We start from the raw sequence: 20,238 nt of genomic DNA on the forward strand, positions 1-20,238 counted from the left end.
CACACACACACACACACACACAGAAAAGAAACAACAAGAACCAGGAAAACCCATCCCTGGCAATGAAGGTAATGTAGCCTGTGGGAAGCTTGAGTTATCAATAAGCTAAACCACTTCTTTATTGTTCAATAAAAACAGAAGTTCCCTTAACAATGCTCCGTGGCTCTTATCTTATTCTACCTTGGAGATATTGAACTCTAATGAGTGAAATAATGTGTATTCCAATGTGTTATGGGAAAAGTCTCAACTCCGGTAAACTAATATTTTTCTTCTTAAAGAATATCATTTCAGGGCTTTCATTGTGTGTGATTTCCTTTTTAAACAACTGGAGTCCCTCTCTGGGGATAAAAGGTTAATGGATTGTGTTGAGAAAAGGGAGAAGAGTAGAAATAAAAATGTATTAAATCTTTAAAGTTTGTATCTAAGAACTTTGCTGTGCTGGTGATGGGGATTTGAATATAGTTTCTTCCAGAAAACCATTAATTTGAAGTTGCCTTCAATGATTCACAAATCACCAAGGTACATTTGGGAAGCATATATTTTAGTCCACATAACACAGAAATAATCAATCTCTCAAGTGTTCCATTGGCAGTTTGTGGGTTTAAAACTCACTTTTATAGAAATGTTCTCCCATCCCACCCTGGATTTCATCTTGCTCATCCCTGTGCTTTTCAGAGAGGACTGACATATTCTTAAAAGGTTTTCACGAAAATGCTATGCATTCTTTCCATAACCTTGTGACAGAGTATAGAAGACCTTGTCTCTCGTGTCCAGTTGAACCATACCTACAAAAAAATTGGCGGCCACTTACACTCACTCCATCCTTAGCAGAGAGAGACAGCAGCTCACCATTTATGTAATTTAATAACAATTCCTGACAGGGACCAGAGATTTGTTGTACATACTAAATTCTTTACCAGTGCCTTTGGACATTTTCAGTTTTTTCTGTTCATACGACACTCAGAAGTATATTTATTTGAAGTAGGAATTACAAGAATCGAAAAGAAACCCTGAAGACCATGTAGTGGTTAAGAGCATGGGTATCAGTGTTAGACGATACCAGGTTTGTTTGGAATCTGGCCCTCACTTTACAAGCTTTGAGGTACATATGTTACCTAGCTTCCTTTAACCTCAGTTTCCCCAGATGTAAAATAGCTATAATTATATCTATCACATAGAACTGCTGTGAGGAATGCAGAGTCCCAGGGCCCAGTGTATATACAGCAAGTGCTCAATCAAGGGTAGCCTTGAAAGGGATAAATCTGAAATTGCTCATTATTATTATTATTTTTTAATGGGGCAAGCGGCTGTTGATTACTCTTCCAAAAACAAACAGAAAGTTGCGAACTTTTATAATTTCAAATAGACAAAAGGGCCAGTATTATTCACATGCAAGTAACTGTCTTGCATAGAATAACCTCTCACTGGCTGGTGATTCATTCATTCAGTTTACATTCACGCTGTATGTAATTCTCCCAGCCATTGGTAGCGCTGTGAGAGGTAGAAGCTGTATGATATATGCCTTGCCCTCAGGGCATGATCTACTCCCCGGAGGTAATTTGAGTGACCTCAGGAAACAGAAGTCACTTATTGAGGCAGCTGGGTTGGAAGTCACAATTGTTGCCCACCAAGCTATGAGTGTGATGTCCCAGTGAGTCATCTGCAGGGTGATGTCCTCTAAATAACCCTACTTTGTCTACTCCTGGCTCTAGAGTTTCCCTCTCTCTGCTATCAGACAACACTATCCAGTTAATTTGCTTTCCTCTGCCAGACACCTCTGTGCTGATTAATTCTAATCTCTGGTGTGGAAGAAACTGGAGAGCTTGAGTGTATTCTTGGTTTCTGTACTTAACTCTGAACTTGTGCTTCTGAGGAATACGTGTAGTGGTTATTATCTAGGGGAAACTAAAGAGTATTCATTAGGCATTGCACACATTCAAAGGATGACTATTTTTTTTTTATCAAAATACATTTTAATCTTGTTGCTAGGATGGAGTGGCAAAAGACATTTAGCCCTAATTAAGCATCTGCCAGGAAAATGAAATACAGTTCTACCTTTTAATTATCTACATTTAACTTACTATTTTCAATAGCATGTTGGCCTGAAGATATCTAAGGTCCCCAAAGTAATGGAGGCACGCTTCCGTGAAAATGCTTCCCTAATATGTCAGACTTCTGAAACTTTAAATATGTGTCCCATCTGTGTGTCCTTCCCAGAGCCTTGCTTGAGACGTCAAGCTGACTGGGTAAGGAGACAGCCTTCATGTCCCCGGTAGAATGGCATCCACCCCCAGAAGCTCTTGCTGCATGGAGGGGTGAGCAGCCCCTCTTGTGTGGTCCCATAGCGCTTCTCCTGTCATGGCAGTTCCCATGCCGCCTTGTCGGGGTAGGTTGAAATGTCTCCCCCCTTTAACCTGTAAGCTCCTTGAGGGCAAGAATCTTGCTCATCTGCTTTGTCACAGTATCCTCAGCACCTGGTGTAGTGGCAGGCACAGTATGATGACTCACTTATTTTGTTCAAATAATGTACATTACAAACTGTATAACATCTCTGATGTATTGCCTATGATAGGGGACCTGCAACAAGGTACGCATAGAGACAATAATAACATGATGTTAAGATGAAATCAGATACTACATGTGGTTACCTTAATAATAAAAGTAAAGGGCTATAAAAGGGTACAATAATCAGCAATGATAATAATGCTATTCAAAATATGGGGAAGCTTCTCATTTTTCAAACATCTTTTTTTTTTTAATTTTTTTTTTTAACGTTTATTTATTTTTCAGACAGAGAGACACAGCATGAACGGGGGAGGGGCAGAGAGAGAGGGAAACACAGAATCGGAAGCAGGCTCTGAGCCATCAGCCCAGAGCCCGACGCGGGGCACGAACCCGCGGACCGCGAGATCGTGACCTGAGCCAAAGTCGGACGCTTAACCGACTGAGCCACCCAGGCGCCCCTCAAACATCTTTTTTTAAATGTTTACTTATTTTGAGAGAGAGACAGAAAGCACAAGTGAGGGAAGGGCAAAGAGAGAGGGAAAGAGAGAATCCCAAGCAGTCTTCATGCTCAGCACAGACCCTGATGCAGGGTTCAATCCCAGGACCATGAGATCATGACCTGAGCCAAAATCAAGAGTCAGACTCTCGAGCAACTGAGCCACCCAGGTGCCCTGAAGCATGTTTTCTAGGCTCTAGCCCTGGACTAGTAAGAGGCACATGAAAAATATTCCCTTGTGGAAGTGGTGGGCTTTCTGCCTCCTGATGTGTGAGTTGTTTTCTGTCTTCTCCAGGGACCACGGGTAAGGAAGGACGATCTCACAGCCGAATGCAGGCATCGGAGGGGACTGAGAAACCTAAGTAGGCAATGGTTCATTGGAGAAGGCTCTTGAATATGAGACTGTTGCTTTTCAAGAGGAGTTTCATTTTTCCTTTTTCTTTCCCAAAGAATTGAGGGAGGAGGGCCCTGTGCTACTCATGAAGTTGTATTGGAAATAGTTGTTTGGAGCTTTGTCTCTGGAGAGCAGTTTACTCATTCTCTCGGTTAATCCCCAATTGTGAACCATTACAATGTGGAAAATAAAGCAGGTGGTGAAATGCAGAGCTAAGCTGGCCCAAAGAGAGGGTACAGAGCATCAGTTGAGAAAACAATTCGCCAAAACCCAGTTTGCTGGTTTTTTACTTCTTCTGTGTGGTTTTGGGATATGAAAGATATGCCAAGGAGGAAGAGGGATCCTTGACTTCCCTTCTTGAAACTTAGTTATTCAGTTTAGTAAAGCTAAGCATCCTGCTACAGAGAACTTCCAAAAGATTGAGGGACATGAAGCTAGGAGGGGTGGGAAGCATCAGGGAATGATGTCAAATTCCTCCCCAGGTGCCCATCACCAGGTGTATCTGAGAGCAGGCTGGCAACAATAACCATGGCAGGATGTTCCCTTTGGGATTTGTGGAAGTACGATAATGAGCAGTAGATAAAAGGTGTGGGACAGCTATTAGGCCATGGGCTGCAGTGGGTGTGGTGCTGAATGTGAAATACTATTCCAGAATTCTTTCTTTGCTAGGGAACAAGTCAAGACTAAGACTCAAAGCCCTTTTCATAAACGGTAGCCAGGAATAAATGATTTGCCTTCTTTTTCTCTCACCGTTGCCTTCCTGCTGTCTTCTGTATTTCTCTTCTTGGAACACTAACACGTATACCTTCAATTAGTTTGAAAATTCTGTAACTTTCAGTCTCCCACCAGGATTAGACCTGCTAAGAGTAACTAGTGTTTTCTATCTGATAAATAAGGGGATTACAGCAATAACTGCTGTCAGCATTTTTCTCATTTAAACAAATAAAGCTGACAAATGATGAAGGTCTGTGCTGTTCTGTTATGTTTAGAACATGCAGAGCAATTATTCATCTGCTGCCAACATTAGTCTCCGTACAACCGAAACATCCAACAGCGTCGAAAGCTTATTAGCATATCAGTCCCATAGTCATATTTTTATATATTCTGTAAGACGCCAGTCCATTACAAAGGCTGATGGTTATAATTTACACAGTAATTTAAAGGGTTGGACTTTTCTGTGCTTATTAGAGTTACACAAGTCATCAGGTGCAGTGCTGCTCTTATTTATGAGATGTCACCTTCTGTGTGCCTGGGATTTTTGCTCCTCTGTAGTATTTCCCGTGAACAAGTTAGCTGCCATCTCTTGAGGTGGGGAAGTAGATGGCCATCCCTGCAATGCTGTTGGATGAACTTCAGCGGAGGGGTGTGGGCAGTGGTTTCCTTAAATAGAGCTGCTTTCCCTGGATGTTTGGTCATGCTCACACGTGTGTGTGTGTGTGTGTGTATCACTAGACAGCGCTATAATGGAGATTTGAGAGAGAATATACTATTTAAAACTTTTTTTATTCAGTAGAATTATTTCTTGTTACGGTAGAGATAAGCATAATAGATCCACAATGGTCATGATTTTCCAAGAGGTCTCCTAGAGGGAATGATGTGACAAGACTGAAGACTTCATGTTAGAAGAAAGGTCTAATCCAGACAGTGTATTTGGCCAGACGGGGGTGGAGGTCATGTCACTTGTGGCCTTTTATTTTTATTTTTTTTAATCTATTTATCTATTTTGAGAGAGAGAGAGAGAGAAACAGCATGCACGTGTAGGTGCAAGTGGAAGAGGGACAGAGAGAGAGAGAGAGGTAGAGAGAGAATCCCAAGCAGGCTCCACGCTATCAGTGCTGAGCCTGATGTGGTGCTTGATCTCACGGACCTTAAGATCATGACCTGAACCAAAATCAAAAGTCAGATGCTTAACCTACTGAGCCGCCCAGGCGCCCCACTTGTGGCCTTTGCAAGGAGCCTGCCACCCTGATGCAGCCTGCAGGAAAAATACACTGTGTTTGCAAATAGTTGGTTTATATTCGTTTGGCTGCTTCAATCTGATGGGAAAGCCCCGGTGAAGAACTTGTAAATGAGCTGTCCCAGTGTTGCAATTGTGACTTTAGCATTAGTCTGAAGGAAGGGTTGCAGACTTCTGGACACGGGGTAAGGTAAGGTCGGACCTTCATGGTGATGGTCCCCGGTCTATGGTTTATGCTTCCCCAAAACAAATATGCAGCTGTCTGTTCATGTGTCCACGTTTAGTTTCTGTATGGGATGCACTGACATGTTGGGGTCTTACTCACCCTGGAGGGATGTCCTGCCAGAGGGTGCTGCCTGATTCCTGGAGAGAGCAGATAACTTGCCTGTAAGAGTGCCTTTTATATGCAAACAAACTGTCCAGAGCCCAGACCCTGAGCTACTACTTTTATTAAGCTCTTACACTTCAGGGCAATATTCACTTATGCTCATTTCAGGACCAGCTACCTGACAACTGGGGACAGCCATTATGTTCCTGAGCCCACTGAAATGATTCAAACTCGACAATTTTACACCTGTTTACCAGGTCCTGTGTCTTCCCATGGAAACCACAATAAAGGCTCTTGCCCCCATTTTCCTGTGCCCCTTCTGCCTCCTAGCTTCCCCAGGTGGCCCTGCATGGTGTAATTTGCCTCTTGTTTCTGGGGATTTGTGAGAGTAAATTGTTCCCCATCAGCTTGAACCCATTTCTGACCTCTCAAGCCTATAGAATGCTTCTCTGATGAAACCCCTGATTCCTAAATGGTAGGCATATTCTGTCTCCGCATGTCTCTGCACTGTGACAGAGTATCTCTGACCTCTGGGTGCATTGATTTGATGTTCTGTCTCATCCCTTTCACTATTCAAAGTAGGGTCATCCACCGTTTGCCTCAAATAAAAGAGAAAAATATAACACAAGCCCTCATCCCTGCAGTCTCGTTCCTTAGTTTTGTTTATTTCACATTATTTTCGAATCCCCGGCATGGGCGGCCACACTCCGCTCTGCTTTCTGTCCTAACCATCCTGTTTTGTTCTCTGCTTTGTTTTTATTCTCCTTTTCTCTTCACCTCCCAACTCTGCCTCCTCCTCGCCATCATCCTTCCACTCACACTTTTTGTTTCTTTAAGTGCGAAGACAAAAACACCACCATCAATAAAAACACCTGTAGGGCTTTTTTTCCTATTCCCTGTGGAACTCAGCTTTTGAGACCCTTACATCTCTGTGGGGGGGGGGGGGGGCGGAGAGTGTACTTTTGCACTTGGCACAAACAGGGAAACATAGATTATCAACTGTCATGAAGATGATTTTCTATGTGTGATACCTTCTAAAATGTGAGGAAGTATAACTCCAATTGTACGTGGTGATTTATGTGGTCATAAAACTCTCTCCATCACACGCCGTCAATAACATGTTATTGATTGGGTAGAAAGGAATGTCTCCCAAGCCTTGACTGATGGCACACCTCCGTTCTTGTTCTTTAAATCCTACCACCACCCAAGATAAAATCACATTCCACCTCCTCCATCAAGAGCCCCTGGTTCATTGGATTGTACTGATGATTCTGTCCCATGAATTCCTTTTGAATTTAAAGGAAAAAGCATAATTATGCACTTCTTGTTTCTTTAAATGTTCCCTGTGTTAGTCTTATTTCCATAATTAAGTATAAGTACCTAAAATACAGGGACAGAATTTTAATTTTTGAGAAGGATGTGCACGTGGTGCTGGTTTTGCTGTAAGACAGATCTAGGTTCAGACCCCAGATCTTCCATTAAGAGACTGTGTAACTGCAGACAAATGACTTCGTCTCTCTTAAGACGGTTCTTTTGTCTGCATAGTGGGAATGCCATAGTTCCTACCGCGTTAGTCTGTTGTGAAAATGTAGTGAGTGAGTAGGTTGAAGGCTTATATGATGCTAGTATATAAGTGCAATTCAATAGGCATGGTCTCTTTTTCTCCCACACTGCCTGTCCCAGAGAAAGGCACAGCCTCAGCATGTCCGGTGAACGGAGAGAGCTTGCTGACTGTCAGAGCTGCTGTCCTGCCTGTGATGATTGAACTGATATGGCTAGTGATGCGTGTCCCCTTTCATCCTTGGCACTCTATGCAAGGTGACTGTTCTTCCCAAAGAAAGAAAGGCCGATTGTCCTTGGTCAGAGGTTTGGAAGAAACTCACGCTCCCCAGTAAGAAGTACCAAGCACATTTTCTAACCCTTGGGAGGATGCAAAGCAATTAATGATAATAAATATTGAGAGGTGGCTGTCTCAGTTTTATCTTATTTTGCAGGGGTAGCCTTAGCTCCTCTTTCAATAAGAGCCTCTCCTTCCTTTACCTCCTCACACCATTGCTACAGTGGCCTTGCTGGGCTCTCTCCTCAGGGCTTTGAGACTCATGTAGTTCAAATTGTCTGCATTGTATTTGTTGTCTGAAGCCTTTGAAGCTGAGGCAGGGCCCTTCCCTGGTTTCCTGGCCTGTTCACACACATTCACTGTTCCCTCTTTCTCCTGAGCCACATTGCTAGATCCTTGCCCACTGCCATACCCAGGGATAGGGCCATTTAGAACCACCTGGAACTACATCTCTGTGGTCTGTGTGCTGAGGCCTCGTTAGCCTCTAGAATCCCAGCAGTTAATTGTGGTACTGCATTCCTCACCGTAGGCTTTACACCAAGCAAGACAAAGAAAAAGCATCAAGTCGAGTTACTGTGAAAATTATTGTATGGTATTGGAGCCACATTGGTTGGTAATACTTTGCACTCATTCTTTCTAGCTTACTCAGCTGTTGGAATTTAATTAGCAGCAATATATTATTGTCAGAGTAATTAAAACCTCGCCTTGATTAAAAACAGAACTGTTTAATTAACAAGAGAAGGTTTGGCTATCCTTAACTTTTGGTTTGAAAAATACAGCGGCCTCAGTTGATTTGCTCTGTCTCCCCATCAGGCTTGAAGGTCCGGGAGGTATTTATCAACGTCACCAGGCAGCAGGTAGAGGACTTCCACGGGCCAGAGGACTACTGGTGCCAGTGTGTGGCATGGAGCCACCTGGGGACCTCCAAAAGCAGGAAGGCCTCCGTGCGCATAGCTTGTGAGTACATTCTGGGTGATGTTCTTGTCTGGTGTGAACACGGGCCGGAGTTCATCGGAGCTGAAGAGGGGGCTTTGGAGGTGCCAGGTGCTTCTGCAGAATATCGATCGGAGGACATCCAGGAGGCATCACAACTGTCTCTGTCTCTACCAAATTTACTCTTTAAAGCTGTGTTTTAAATGTTGAAAATTGCCTCTGGAGTACAATCCGCAAATCAGGTTGGCTCCGAGATTCTGCCGAGATTGTCAGATCGCAGGTGTCTTGACAATGCCGGGGGTGGGGAGGGGAACAGTTTCTGAGAGAAAGAAACCCGTGTAAATGGGTTCTACTATTCGTTATCAATGACAAAGTTCAAGGGGGCATTGATGGGAAAAGGTGAGCAGTGACTATTTACTGCACTTTCCAGCAGATCTGCAAAAATAAGACATTAGAGATTAAGGGATTTGTAATAGCCTGCTGTTCAGCCTCTTGCTTCTGTATCTTAAAACATGGAAATGGGCTTTAAAACTGCATTTGTTTGACCCACGTAGAACTCCAAAAAAGAAAAAGGGGGGTGGGGGAAGAAGAAGAAAATTGCTTTTCAGGAGAGTCCAAGATGTTTTTATCATATTTCAGCATCAATGTTTTCATCATCTCAAACAGACTTAGAAGGACAGAAACTTCCTTCCTCCTCCCTTAAAATGTCTTCATTCCCCTACCACCATTATCCCGCCGTGATGGGTCCCCATAAAATCTCTTTTGTGAGCCCAGGAGTGTAAAAGCTCCTCCAGAAAGAAATTGAGAGAAGGAGGACAGACTTGGTTATTGTTGTTTTATTCAAATGCTGCCTTTTGAGAGTGCCATAAAGAATACGGGACAAGGGGGATTTATTTGAGGACTCAAGGAATTCATAGCAGATGTCGATGGTTTTAGGGATTGAGAATAGGAATGAATTGCTATTTGCAGAGACATTTATGTTTCTTGGGAAATGAAATCTTCTTCTCAAAATACGCATTTCACCTTCACTCTCCTGGCAATTTGAGAGGCCCTCTCCTGCATGTTGACTGGGCCCTAGTAGGCCAAGGAGAAGAGGTCATTTTGTAAGCTGTGCTCTTTGATGTAAGAGCCACAGGAAACCGTTGTCCTGTAGTTATTTAGTTAATTTTAGCCAACAAATACTTTTTGACTCTAAAGTAGCAGGTCAGCTGACAGAGGGGATATGTTTGGTTTTACCTTAACACAACCAGCTCTGTGATCCCTGCACGGCTTCGGCCAGGCTAGTCGGCGCATTTGACCCTTGTCAGGGTCAACATAATGACCCTTGTCAGGGTCAAATTTCCCAGTCTCTCTCTGGGAAAAAAAGAGAGAACAAGCAGCACAGGGATTTCAACATGGCCTTCCTCAATTTGTGGCTTTTCCACATCACTTTTCCTCCTCTTCCTCTATGTCTCTGAGGTCCAGGTGACCTATTCTGTGATTTATTATAAATAACATCACACTGATCTGTCACCTCCAGTCTCTCTCACCTCCATACTTGCTCATTTAATTTCTGATTGTCACCTGCTTGCTAGAAAGCTCCGGGTTTTCCCCTGGCTTACAAAGTTTAGCAAAGAATGGCTCCCAGCTCACCTTTGTTCATTTCCCATAACCTTCGATCATGTGCGCTATATCCTTCCAAGCAGTTGGCTGTTCTGCAAATCACCGTCGCTTCTCTGACATGTGCCTTTGCTCCTGCAGTTTCCTCTTTGACCATGTGGACCATGGTGGTTAAGACCCCAGGAGACACGGCAGCCTTGCTGGTTACTGGTTCCAGCTCTACTCCTTAGTTTTGTGATGGCGGACAGTTTACGCATCTCTCTGTGTCTTCATGTCTCCAGTGATGAAAGGGTGCCTACTTCATAGAATTATCGCAAGACTTACAGGGACTGATAACTAGAAAGTATTTCAGATTGTACCTGGCACAGAGGTAGGCTTATCAGTCATGAGCTATTTGAGCCTCCATAGAACCAGCATCACTCTTTAGGAGGCGTGTTAATACTTACTAAAACTAACTGCACTGAATTAAAATTGTAGCGCCTCAGTCAATTTTATGCAGATTATGGCTAATACAGTCTCTTAAAAATACATGCTAGGGCAGCCCTAGGATCTAACTCTTCCAAGCATGATAGGATCAAAGGATGTTACAAATGGAGAAACCTTTTCCATCATTTCTTGACTTTTTTAGAGGCATCTGATACTTTTGTGGTAACAATTACACCAATCTCTTCAGGGTTCAAAACATCGTTTTGACATTCTTGCATATTATATGCACATATGAATGTGATGAAGATGTGATTTTTAAGTAAAAAAATTACCATTAAACCCTATGTTATGCAATTAATGGTATCTCCTATATTTGTAACATATTTTTAGTTTCCTCCTATGTCGCAAGTGACAGATTTTTTAATTGATTTAAAATTATTTTTGCAAGTCAAGACATGGTTCATCATTAAATATTGCATTTGACTTGGGGACCAGTGTACATTAAAATGTAAATTGAAATTTAACTATGTTTAATGCCATTAAGCATCAAAAGTGGAGGGAAAAAAACTGCCTTTAGGACCTTGCTTGAAATTCTTTTCATTTGCTTGTAGGAAAAAAAAAAAAAAAGCACTTTTTTTTTTTTTTTAATAACTTTCATGTTTTGTTGAAATAAGATTTCTGGCTGCTATTTGCAAGTACTTCCCAGCAAATAACACATTGCACATGAGGATAGTCTTTATTCCCAATAAATGAAAAGCCAAATTGGATATAATTGTCACTATGTTTCTCCTTTTTGAGATTGGTTTTTGAAGTACTAAAGACATCTTAATGTGCTAAATAAGGATTTTGATAGATGAATGTAGCTTATGAATCTGATGACAATTGTCTTGAGGGGACTTTGCAAAATTAGTATCATTTTTATATTATTCATTAAATTATTGTAGTTCAACATCAGAGCTCCTTATGCTTCCTACATTTAGCCAGTGATGCATTAAGAATTTAACAATTTTGAAATCACAGCCAGCAGACCTTCCCTGGCAGCTGGCGCCTCCCACCAAGGGGTGTATGTATCGACTGCGGTGACTTGACATGATCGCACTAGGTAATCACTGGCATGATATCACCTCGACATCGTTCAACTTTAAAGGGAAATGGGATAAATACAAGTACTTTATTTATTTAACTCGTATTTTTCTTGACACGGCCCCACCCGCGTTTTCGGTTAGATATGCAGATGCCTGGCTTCCACCCCAGGCCTGTTGGGTCAGATTCTGACCCATGACTCAGTAAGTCCGGTGCAAGGTCTGAGGTTCTATTATTTTCAAGAGCTCCTAGATGATGCTGATGTTGCCAGCCTGTCTGTGGGCCATACATGGAGTAGCAAGACCATAAAAACAAACAAACGAACAGAACCTTTATGACACACGATTTGGGAAATACTGATTTAACCAGTTCATCCATTTAATAGCTGAATATATTGATAAGGCGTCATCATTTAATAGCTGAATAAATGATGTTCAGAAGGGTTAGGTGGCTTGACCAAAGGTCACCCAGCAGATGGTGCTTTGCTACTAAACCTTGTTGACTCCTTTCTATCAACTGGAATTTGAGAACCGTCCTAGCAAGAAAGGTTCACGTGCACGTAAGTTGTTTCCTTGAGGGAAGCAGTGATTGCTTTTCCATTCCGTTGCTGAGGAAATTCCTCCTCATGGTGAAGTTCCTGCATATGTTGAATATATTTCAGTGCATGTAAGTTACACGCGTTGTACGTGTACATGAAGTCAAACGCATTACTGCCTTCGTGTCCCAAAACCAGTACAGGCTTTGTTTTAGTAACCAGAGTGCCTGTCATCTTAAACTATTGTCTTCTCCTTAATAATTCCACAGTGTGTCAGAGAGATGTTGGCTGCCTTCCAAATGCCCGGGGCTGGAAATAGCCGAGGCCCCGTCTCAAAAACGATTTTCTAAAGGTAAAAATAAATAAATAAAGCCAACCCACATGTACCCCCACCAGGTTGGCAGAAGCCCATCTCCAGGGAGGGACTCCCACAGGCCTTCTCTCGTTTGTCTGATTCTATCCAGCTGGAGGTGGTCGGGCCACTGTAGCATCTGTTGGTTCTGCTGCTGGACGGTTGTCAAAACCAGGAATATTCAATTATTCGGGGTTGTTTATTTTCATGTGTGAACATTTGGCTGCTTAGCTATTGCTTTTCTTTCCCGCTTTTCTCCCTCTTCTTCATCTGCTTACACAATGTTTTGCCTGTATCATTAACCCTTGATCGATCACTCGCTTCTTGAGACTTGGGCCTTTTTTCCCAGTAGAAGAGCTGGGGCTGGAGAGATGGGAGCCTGTGCTTGTTAGAGTCACATAGCAAGTTGGCCGCTTAGAATGAAACACAGCAGGAAACCACTGTTTGCTTGATTTATTTTACTTCAGTTTTTCATTTTTTTTTATGTTTATTTATTTTTGAGGGAGAGCAAGAGAGAGAGCATGAGAGACAGATAGAGGGAGACACAAAGGAGGCTCCAGGCTCTGAGCTGTCAGCACAGAGCCTGACATAGGGCTCGAACTCCTGGACCATGAGATCATGCGTGACCTGAGCTGAAGTCGGACGCTCAACCCACTGAGCCACCCAGGCGCCCCTTTGTTGATTTTTTTTTTTAAAGAAAAGATCTATAAAGTATACAGCCTGAATATCGTTTAAATAGGCTGCTTTTTTGAGGCACGCCTAAAATACCTATGCAGTTGTGCCAAGAATGAGTGAAGAGTTTAAAGGAGAACCTCATTTAAAAGCTATGAAATTCTCTACCTCATTTTCCAGGCACACATTAAAACAGTATTATTTTTATTTGTTTCTTTTTGGAGGGTAGTGGTATCTTTTTGAAAACTATAGAAGAGAGACATCCAATTAAGCCTCCATTATGGATCTCAGCTTCATGGCTCTGATAAATAACTTCACCTGCTAAAAACTGCCGATGACCCCCTCCTGACAGCAAATTAAATAATAAGAATAAATGTAGGCACATCTGCCTGATATTCAAATGCAGCCTTAACCTACTTTTGTAGCTTTGTCTCCCACTACATCCCTGCAAGCGTGCTGAGATCCCACTACGGTAGCACAGCTTAGACTCTGGGACATGAGACTCACTTTTCCCCTCTGTGATGTGCTCATATTCTTTCTCTTCCCTGGAGCATATTCTCAGCCCCACTGTGCACCATCCTGTAGCTTCCCACCTAATTCCTACATCTGAGGCCCGTCTCGTATGCTGTCTCCTTTATGAAACCTAGTTGAACAAATCCCTTAATACTAATTGACCTCAGCAGCTGACACACCAACTGAGCCATCGACAAGATACCTCCCCTGTGGTATCTCCAGCTTCAAAACTGAAAAATCTAAATACCCACCTCTCTGAGTTCTCATAGCATTTATTTAGCACTTATCCCATGGTATTTATTATAATTTGCATAGAGTCACAGGTACTGTGAACTTGCTGGTGGATTTGTTCCCTTTCTTAGAATGTAATCTGATGTGAGATTCGACTGCATTACCCTCATTGTCTTGACCCCTGAGCCTACTGCAGAGACTTCTATATGACCCTTGTATTAGGAATGTTTGGTTTGAAAAGGCAACCTTATCAATGCCAGATATGATTCTCTGAAAGGGCATTTGTTAGTTATCTTGATTGGGCCATGGTGCCGACATGGTGTCTGGCTTCTTAGTGAATCTGTAGCTTACCGGGACATCATTATAAGGATCATATTTGTCCTCCCTGCCTTGTGCACTACTCCTAATAATCTTTACTGCCATAAAGAGAGGGTCAAAAGGGATTTGGGAGCAGGTGAATCATTACAATCATACAACTCTGTGATACGCAGTATACGCTCTGAAGGAGACCTTGGCCGCCAGCTCCACCTGCTCTGTTCCCTTCCTCCCTTTCCAGAACATGGAATTTACTCACAGGTTATGGGGAAAACTTGTCAAGACCTCTCTGTACTTGGTGGCGATTGCACAAAACCTTGAAACACTCCTTCCTTCCCCTCATCATGGAAGAATGTGGCCAAAGTGAAGAAAAGATATGATTTTACTCTGTCAATGGTCAGTCCTTTCCTTTAGACTGAAATTAATTTGCAGTTGACCCTTGAACAACATGGGAGTTAGGAGCGCTGACCTCCTCCCATGCAGTCAGAAATCCACCTTTGTAACTTTCGACTCCCAGTGACTTAACTGCTAATACCCTGTTGTTGACTGGAAGCCTTACCTATAACACTAACGATTAACAAATATTTTGTATGCTGTGTATGTTATATACTGCATTCTCAAATAAAGCAAGCTAGAGAAAAGGAAATGCTATTAAGAAAATCATAAGGAAGATGGGGCACCTGGGTGGCTCAGTCGATTAAATGTCTTTACTCTTGGTTTCTGCTCAGGTCATGATCTTACAGTTTGTGAGTTCAAGTCCCGCATCTGGCTCTGCACTGACAATGTGGAGCCTGCTTGGGGTTTTCTCTCTCCCCCTCCCATGCTCTCCCTCTTTCTCAAAATAAATTAATTTAAAAATCCAAAATCATAAGGAAGAGAAAATACATGTTCATTACTGTCCAGTACGTGTAGAAAAAAATCCACACAGATGTGTACCTACACAGTTCAAACCTGTGTTGTCCAAGTATCAACTGTATGTGAAAATTACTGAAGGATATGAGAGTCTGGGCCTTTAGATGAAGCTGTGCACTGTGTAAGGGCATCTAGCCATGGAAGGGAATGGGGAGGCTGAGAAGCATCCCACACGCCAGCAGCCAGGATGTGTACCTGGCACATGGTTGCAACCACCTGAGGGAAGGGTCTGGTTTTCCTACACACAGAGGTGGTATTTTCAAGCCTGTGTTTGCGTGTGTCTAATTTACACAAAGGTGTCACATTGGCTTGTAGCCACAGGACTAGGTACATAATTTGTGGTACCGAGTGCAAAATAACAACGTGGGATCCCTTGTTCAAAAATTAAGAATTTGAGGCCATCGAGCAGTCGAGCATGGGGCCCTGGGGAAGCCCACTGGTCCCATGCCCGTGAAGCTGGATGTCAGTGGCAGTGATGCGATGGTTCAGGAAATCACCTCCTACGAGGTAACATCATAGGGTCTGAGTTTTAAAATGCATGTTTGGGGTCAAGCTGGTAACTAGATATGCCCATTGGCACATTATTCTTTTGGCCACGTCCTCCTGTAAACTGTGCCTAGCTAGGCAAGCAAGGGGTGCATGCCTGTTGGCAATTCTCTAGAAGGAATAACTGCATGACGTGAGCAGGTGAAATACACACTAATAGAGGTTTTAATTTTTTTTTAATTTTGACATAATTTCAGACTTCAGAAAAGTTGCAGTGTGTAGTACAAAGAATTCCCCGAAGTCTTCTGAGAATCATCAAATGTTGCTTTGGAGTTCTCTTTCTGTGTTGATAATATGCTTTCATATGTAGATTATTGTGGTTTGTTTTCTGACACGTTTAAGATTAAATTGCAGACAGGATGCCCCCTCTCCCTTAAATACTTAATCGTGTATGCTTTTTAAAGAACAAGGATGTTTTTTGACATAACTAGTAGTATAATTATGAAGAAATTAACACTGATACAATACTATTATCTAGTCCTGAGACCTTATTCATATTTCACCCATGGTTCAGTAATCTCCTTTGTTACAATAACAACAAAAATTCTAGATCATGGGTTACATTCAGCTGAGAGGTCACTTTAGTTTTCTTTAATCTGGGTAATTTCTCAGTCCTCTTTTGTCATTCATGACATTGAGTTTTTGAAGTGTAAATGTCACTTATTTTGTACAATGTCCTTTCATTTGAACATGTAAAAGGAAACAGCAGCCACCGAAAAAGGACTCTCATTGGTCACATCTGGGACAATTTGAGTATCAAAATGATTGAGAGAGATGGATTATAACTCAGTAAATAAGAACCCAGAAATCCATACTGGTATTTTGAAAAACATGACTGAATGAACATATGAATAATGGAGGGCAAAGGGAGAGCCCTCCCTCATGGTAGAGTAAATGGATCAGTGTGAAAGGAATGATGGAAATGGAAAATCATAGTGGCAACATTAGAATATTAGAATATTAATTGATTCAGACAAGTATCATGGATGCTTAAACTAGAGGGTAAAAGTTTCAGGAGTAACAGGATGTTTGTATATCCTCAAAGTATCTCTCCACAAGATACTTCTTAATAATTACCAACGGGAAATGAGTAGCTTTTCAGTGGAAAATCCAGCCCTATACCATCTTAATCAAGTGATCAGTGTTGACGACAGCAATGGGACCTGTCGGCAGTGTATGTCTCCAAATGTGATGGACAGAGCGGACTGAATCACTTAGTGATGTTTCTTCCAAAAATGTCTGATCTATATTTAACCGGAGGGAAACGTTGGACAAACCTAAATTGAGGAACGTTTTACATAATAGGTCATTTTTAACTTCACATGTCTCTCAAAATGCCAGCCCTGTGTGTAAAACCGCAGGGATGTTCTGGGGATACAAGAAACTTCAAGATAGACATGCTACATCTTTTTGTAGCATCAGTTATCATTCCCCTTTTAGGTCAGTCAAGTATAAACATGGATACAAGGGGTAGAAGGCAATATGTCCTTAAATTGTGAAAATGCAACTTCATTCTTCAAAGCCACTTTGTGTGGGACGCCTGAGTGGCTTAGTTGGTTAAATATCTGACTCTTGATTTCGGCTCAGATCATGATCTCATGGGTTTGTGGGTATGAGCTCCTCATCGGGCTCTGCACTGACAGAGAGGAGCCTGCTTGGCTGGGATTCTCCCTCTCTCTCTCTCTGCCCCTCCCCACCTCTTCTCTTTCAAAAACAAAACAAAACAAAACAAATTTGTTCATGTCAGGTCTTCTTAGGCTCCACCCATAAATGCAGTGGAGATAGGAATTTGTTCTCTTCTGCCAGCAGGGGGCACTTCAGTAGAAAGTGTGAGAAATACTGTACAATAAGAGATTGTGATTCTATGAACAGAGTAGAATGATTTGTATGGAATTGATATAAATCGTGCTACTTTTGCTTCACGTGTCCACAATTGAAAACACCCACCTTGGGGCGCCTGGGTGGCGCAGTCGGTTAAGCGTCCGACTTCAGCCAGGTCACGATCTCGCGGTCCGTGAGTTCGAGCCCCGCGTCAGGCTCTGGGCTGATGGCTCGGAGTCTGGAGCCTGTTTCCGATTCTGTGTCTCCCTCTCTCTCTGCCCCTCCCCCGTTCATGCTCTGTCTCTCTCTGTCCCAAAAATAAATAAAAAAACGTTGGGAAAAAATTAAAAAAAAAACAAAAAAAACCAAAAAAAAAAAACACCCACCTTAAAAATGGGTATTCCCAGTTAGCAGCACTTTGCTTTACAACATACCCCACTGTGGATGATGGGGCAGGGGGAACCCTCCCCAAATAATATTCCTTCATGCTGCTTATTGCCAACCATTATTTGACCAAGAAGAATTTGCAAAAAAAAAAAAAAAAAAAAAAAAAAAAACACAGCCTCCACTTTTTTGGGAAATAAAGGCTTGATTCAGTCTGCTGCTCTTGTGGTAATTAATAAACCTTAAACTTCCAAGAAAATGACCGTGTCTATAAACACTTCAGTAAAAGTTTATCAGGGAAGAGGATATAGGTTTTATTTCATCCCTTATTTTCTCTACTAAAGAAACCTTCTGACGGAGAAGCAAAACAGAAATAAAACTTTGTTAAATCTTTGAGGACTCTGAACCTAGTGACAGTATTCTTAAATTAGTTTTGCATCTGTCTACCAGAATAAGAACATTCCAGAATTTGATAAGTAGCAAAGGAATGCTAACTTAGATGAGGCAGTGTTAGCTATCTATGCGTAATTAAGTATCTACCATGTTCTAGATAGCACAACCATAAATAAAATTCCATCCCTTCCCTTGAAGAGTTTACAGTCTAGCGATGGGCCATACTTAAAAACAAGTATTTTCAGTGGTTCGTGGCCCGTGGTAAACTCCACATGTTTTAGGAGTCCATAGGAGGGACAATTTGCTGCTTGTCAAGATCTATGATATACTTCTTCTGTTAATATCTGAGCTAATTCCCAAGGAAGAAGGAGCATTAATAATTAAAAAAAAAAAAAAAAAAAAACAGATCTTCAGGCTAAAGACAGAGCTTGGGTAAAGGCACAGAAGGTGGAACAGTAGGAACTACCACATGGGAAACAAGGAGATGCAGCTACCAGCTAGAAGTAGAGAGATCACATTATGGAGGGTGTTTGAATTCTCTGCTGGGTTTACATTCATCCAGGATGTGGTCTGGTGCCATCAAAGTGTCATAAGAAGGACAATGATGTGGCCTTATTTTCTAAATCCCCTGCCATCCCATTCACTAGAGACAGAGTTAAGGGGAACAAGATCCGAGCAGCAGTCCAGGAGTGAAATTATGTAAATGGTTAAGGGATGAACAGAGGAAGAGCCATGAAGAAGACTGAAGATGGGAAAGAAAAGTTGAAGAGGCCCTGGAATGTGCAAGAGGGGGTGCAGACTTGTATGAAGGAATAAATGGTCCTCAGTGTCCATGCCATCCAAAGATCAAGTGAGCGGGGTCAGTGACATTTGAGAACATAAAGGTTTCCATGGATCTGGGCAAAGCAGTGTAATGAGAGGAGGGGTTAGAAGATCATAGTGGATCTAAGACTCCATAGGAGCTGAGAAAGCAGAGGCAGTATGAACATCCCATTCCAAAAATTTGACCGAAGAGAAAAGCTAGAGAAAGAGCTAGAGTTAACCATTTGAAGAATAGACTGCAATTTAATACAAGCATGAATATTAGAAGAGTTCATATTCTAAAAGCTCATGGGAATGGGAGCAGCAGAACACATGAAGAAGGAGATGCCAGAAGAGCTGGGTTTGTGTTCTGGACTCAACTGACTGGCTTTGCGCTCTTGCATAGAGTCCCCCAAACCTGCTGTGTGTGAGATTCACAGGAGAAGCACTTTAGGATTAAGATGACTGGACCTCACTCAAGACGCATGGAATCAGAATCTCTGGGAGGGGGGCCCACGCTTATTTCTTGTAACTTTTGCTGTCTTCTCCTTCTCCCTGTCCACAACTCAGTTTCTCCTTCAGGTTTCTCCTTCTCTTCCCACCTCTAAATATTGTAGTGTTTTAGCTCTCCCTCTTGAAATCTCTCCTTAAGCCACAGACTCTCCCCAGGTGAAATCTTACATTCCATGGCTTCAGGTCCTGTCTGTTGACTGCTGATGACTCTCAGCCCTGACCTTGCACCTCATCTCCTGACTTCTCTATTCACTCCTGATAGATCACTGGATCTATCTAGTAGGCATTTTAAACATATGCCAAAGAAAATTCTCTTGGTTTTTATTCCATCAACACTGCTGCAAATCTGTGTTTATTCTCTGGTTGTTCCTGGTTCAGAATTGGTCCTTCAGGTGCTCCTGATGAGGCCTGGGAGTCATCTTTGTCTCCTCTGTTTCTTTCAGCCACATCCCATCCAGTAGCAGCTTTATCTCCAGAACATACCCTGAATCTATCCACTCCTCTCCATTGGTACTAACAATTGTTATTTCTTTACCGTGATAATCGCCTCCCTCCTTCTAGTCTTAACATCTTAAAACCCATTCTCCACACTGAAGCCAGAATGGTTATTTAAAAAAAAAAAAAAAATACAAGGGTGCCTGGATGGCTCAGTGGTTTAAAGCGCCTGACTCTTGGTTTCAGCTCAGGTCGTG

The 20,238-nt window shown here is 42.3% G+C and overlaps 1 protein-coding gene across 9 annotated transcripts in view; it reads left to right on the forward strand.

The window, feature by feature from the left end:
- The window catches only part of UNC5D (unc-5 netrin receptor D), a 554,978-nt gene that overhangs the window by 321,804 nt on the left and 212,936 nt on the right, over positions 1-20,238 (forward strand). For all 9 annotated transcript variants that reach the window (XM_060653615.3, XM_060653618.3, XM_060653617.3 and 6 more), the window contains exon 3: positions 8,331-8,474. In XM_060653615.3, coding sequence (XP_060509598.1) covers positions 8,331-8,474 — 144 coding nt within the window. The remainder of the gene's footprint in view (positions 1-8,330; positions 8,475-20,238) is intronic.

The sequence above is a fragment of the Panthera onca genome, chromosome B1 (assembly GCF_046562875.1).
Source record: "Panthera onca isolate mPanOnc1 chromosome B1, mPanOnc1 haplotype 2, whole genome shotgun sequence".
Lineage (NCBI taxonomy): Eukaryota > Metazoa > Chordata > Mammalia > Carnivora > Felidae > Panthera > Panthera onca.